The sequence below is a fragment of the Choristoneura fumiferana genome, chromosome 18 (assembly GCF_025370935.1).
Source record: "Choristoneura fumiferana chromosome 18, NRCan_CFum_1, whole genome shotgun sequence".
NCBI lineage: Eukaryota > Metazoa > Arthropoda > Insecta > Lepidoptera > Tortricidae > Choristoneura > Choristoneura fumiferana.
In genome coordinates this window covers 22,631,939-22,636,044 of record NC_133489.1, presented here as the reverse complement: position 1 = coordinate 22,636,044, position 4,106 = coordinate 22,631,939, and the positions used below count along the sequence as shown (strand labels likewise).

General features: G+C 40.7%; 1 protein-coding gene across 1 annotated transcript; it reads left to right on the top strand.

Moving 5' to 3' along the window:
- Positions 1–2,183: 2,183 nt before the first annotated feature.
- On the top strand, positions 2,184–3,585 carry LOC141438467 (acyl-CoA Delta(11) desaturase-like). Its single transcript, XM_074102348.1, has one exon. It carries the CDS (start codon positions 2,211–2,213, stop codon positions 3,195–3,197), a length of 987 nt encoding a protein of 328 aa, XP_073958449.1. The 5' UTR covers positions 2,184–2,210; the 3' UTR covers positions 3,198–3,585.
- The last annotated feature ends 521 nt before the right edge of the window (positions 3,586–4,106 follow it).

The following is a 4,106-nucleotide window of genomic DNA, read 5'->3' as shown; positions in this document are numbered from 1 at the left end:
TGCGGCTCCACTGAGGCGGATACAAGCGGAGCGGAGAGACGTGTAGGGACCAACCAATCATAATAGTTGACCACATCTCGTCTTCGCCTCATTAGACGCTCCGCTCCGCATCATCAGACGTGTAGGGATTAGTCGATCCTTGCACGTCTCCTCTCCGCTCCGCTCGTCTCAGTGGAGCAGCAGCCTCACTAGCGCCCGCGCATGCCGCAGACAAAGGATCGCGCGACGCGGTGCACGGTGGTGTGATCAACGGTTGCCCAAGCGCACAAGCGGCAGCTTTTTACAAATATTTAATTGCCGCGGATCGGCAAGCGCAGCGTAGGACGTCCACCAACGAGATGGACGGGTAAACTGGTTAAAGCCGCGGGTTCGGGTGGATGCAGGCCGCTTCTAAGCAAAGTAACTGGAGGTATAATAGACCTGCTGATGGCGCGCCGTCTCCATGCCAGCTCCAACTCTCAACTCTCTCAATGCTCTTATTATTGGTATGGACCAGAGGTCTTATTGTGTAACATACTTGAAATCACAATCTTTTTCACAAAAATTTAAAATACAAACTGAAATGCCGGTGAAATGAAGGTGCCGAGGACCTGGGTTCGATTCCCAGTGCTGGTCTTATTTGTCTGGTTTTTCTGTGCATCTATATTTCAGTTTTTAGGGTTCCAGAGCCAAAATGGCAAAAACGGAACCCTTATAGTTTCGCCATGTCTGTCTGTCTGTCCGTCCGTCCGCGGCTTTGCTCAGGGACTATCAATGCTAGAAAGCTGTAATTTTGCACGGATATATATGTCAACTATGCCGACAAATGGTACAATAAAAAAATAAATATAAATTTTTTTTAGGGTACCTCCCATAGACGTAAAGTGGGGGTGTTTTTTTTTCAACTAACCCTATAGTGTGGGGTATCGTTGGATAGGTCTTTTAAAACCAGGGGTTTGTTAAGATGACTTTTCGATCCAGTGATTTGTTTGCGACATATTCAACTTTAAAGTGCAAATTTTCTTTAAAATCAAGCGCCCCCCCCCTCTAAAATCTAGACCAGTGGGTGGAAAAATTAAAAAAAAATCAGGATGGTAGTAAGTATATCAAACTTTCAAGGTAAACTATAACGGTTAAGTTTGCTTGAGAATAATTAGTAGTTTAACTGGCGGTTAGGTGTGATGCCGTCACTATTTGTTTTGTTCTAATAGACGGAGACGGCATCACATTTAACCGTCAGTTAACACTAATCAATGGATGGTGAAACAGCCCCTAAGAGTAAATAGCAGCCTAAGGTATAAAATATACCTAAACTTGGAATATTCCGTATAAAATACGAAATCCTTAGATCCTTAGAAAAATATTACTTAATTTTTTCGTAATGGCTACGGAACCCTATTTCGGGCGTGTCCGACATGCTCTTGGCCAGTTTTTTTCTGCCACACGGTGTACGACGAGGATAGAAAGAGATGGCGAATGCGGTCGTGAACGTCAGCGCTTTAGACAATATGCCCTCAGGTCTGTGTTATTACTACAGTGCCGACATAGGAGAATCCCACAAATATTATACCTAAATGTGAAAGTTTGTAAGTCAGTTTGTTTATTACCTCTTTACGTTTAAACCGCTGAACCGATTTAAATGAAATTCGGTATACAAATAGTTTGGGTCCCGGGAAACAACTAGGTTAGTTTGTATCCCGAAAATTGTATAGTTCCCGCGGGATAGCAATAAAGGACTGACGGAGCCGCGGGCATCAGCTAGTGATGACAAAAAATAGGTACGAATTATAAGTTTTTTTTCCTGTTTTCCAATAAAAATATATTATTTAAATAATATTTTTAAGAAACTTGTATTAGCCGCAATATTTAATCGCTTTTAATTTAAAATGACATGTTAAAAGTTATTTCGTTCGTTGAGTGATGAGTATATCATTATATCATTCCTCGTCAACAGTAAATGACAAATGAAAATCCGCCAAATATTCCGTCCGTAATCATAATTATTAGACGATTGCTCTGACCTTTAACTATACTATGTCAAAGATTAGCGTGCGAGTAGAATATTTATTATCTCTTTTTTTAACCCACGTTTTCTATCACTAGGAGTCAAACAAAGCACTTCATTACACTAATTATTTCATCCATCTTCTTTATCAACGTCAGGTCAATTTGATGTGAACCCTATAAATACATCATTAATTTGTTTCCTCCCCTTCAACATCTCAGTCACAATGGGGCTTTCAGAGGGTGCGGAGGTCGTTCCATTCAAGCATAAGCTAGTCAAGCACAATGTCATCAAATTTGGATACATGCATCTAGCAGCATTATATGGGGCGTATTTGTGCTTCACTTCTGCAAAATGGCCGACGCTGCTGTGGGCATTTCTACTGCTCGAATTCGCAAAGATCGGAATAACTGCAGGAGCACACCGGCTCTGGTGCCATCGGTCCTACAAAGCCAAGCTACCGTTAGAGATACTACTCCTGATTTTCAACAGTATCGCATACATGAATACTGCCACGTACTGGGTAAGAGATCACCGTGTCCACCATAAATTTGCCGACACCGACGCTGATCCTCATAACGTCCACCGGGGATTTTGGTTCTCGCAAATCGGTTGGCTTTTCGTTCGAAAGCATCCCGACGTTATAGAGAAAGGGAAAACGGTGTTTATGGAAGACATACACAAAAATCCGCTGCTAAGGTTCCAGGAGAAATATGCGTTCTTCGTGATTGGATTGTGGGCTTATGTTTTGCCTACGGTCGTCCCGATGTACTTCTGGGGGGAGACACTTAGTAATTCCTGGCATATTTGCACGATGCTCCGCCATGTCTTGACGATCAATCAAATTTTCTTAGTTAACAGCATTGGACATAGATGGGGAAACAGGCCTTATGACAAGAATATCAAGGCGGTGGAAAATATTGCAGTTTCTTTGATGTCGACGGGTGAATGTTTCCACAATTACCATCACGTGTTCCCGTTTGATTATAAAGCTTCTGAACTTGCTATGACTAAATTCAATGCTGCTACTATGTTTATTAATTTCTTTGCATGGATTGGATGGGCGTATGATCTGAAGACGATACCGGATGAGATGATTATAGCCCGGTCGCTGAGGACCGGGGATGGGAGGAATCTTTGGGGCTGGGGTGATGTTGACCAAACGGAAGAGGAAACTAAAGGAGTTAAATATTTGTATACTAAAAATGAATAGAACTTTTATTTGGCGTACTTGATATTTTTTGTATACATTTTGGTAATAATGGTTTTTGGGGAAGTGGGGCGGCGTTTGCGAGAGCGCAGTTTGGACTCTCGGTCCGGGTCGTTTCTCGTACAGAGGTTGACCATCGCCGTTCAGCGGGGCAACGCTGCCAGTGTGATGGGTACTTTTGCGCCGGGAACGATGCGGGGTGGGTTGCTTTGTTAGTTTGGTAGGTGGCGTTAGTTTTTTTTTATATTGTTATGGCTCATTTTGTAATAGATTTATTGTAAAGCTAATGTATATGTTTAATGTGTGGCTAGTTATAATTAACATAATTTTAGTAATACTTGGTTATTGAAACTTGATAATAAATGGTTTTATCTCAATATTTTTTGGAAAATACTTAATTTTTGTTATTTAACTTTTTTATACGTGTTTTCTTGGACCGAACACCCCTGTAAATGTTTTTCAGGATGTTTTAATTAGTTGTGTTTTGCAGATTTTCTCACGATGTTTTCCTTACTATGACGCTCGTGATGACTTACAAAATGTAGTTTTGCTCATGTATTTAGGAAAATTATGAGGTGTGAGCATGGATTTGAACTCACGACTCTTTGCTTGAGAGGTCATAGGTTGAAATCACTAGAAGGCTAGACCATCACAGCCAAAATATTTCTAAGCAATAAATAAAACTGCTTTTACAGAAGACACTAAAAATATTTGTAAATACAACAGAAGATATGCGTGCATATATTTTATTTTATAAACAAGCTTTATTTAAACAGTGTTTCATAAAAACGTCGCTATAAATATTCAACTGTTACTTTAGTGCCATCAACCAAAATAACACTTGGATTTATAACAATGTTTTTCGCCGATAAACCGTCGTGTTGACTAATTGTGCAAACATTGCGGAGCTGC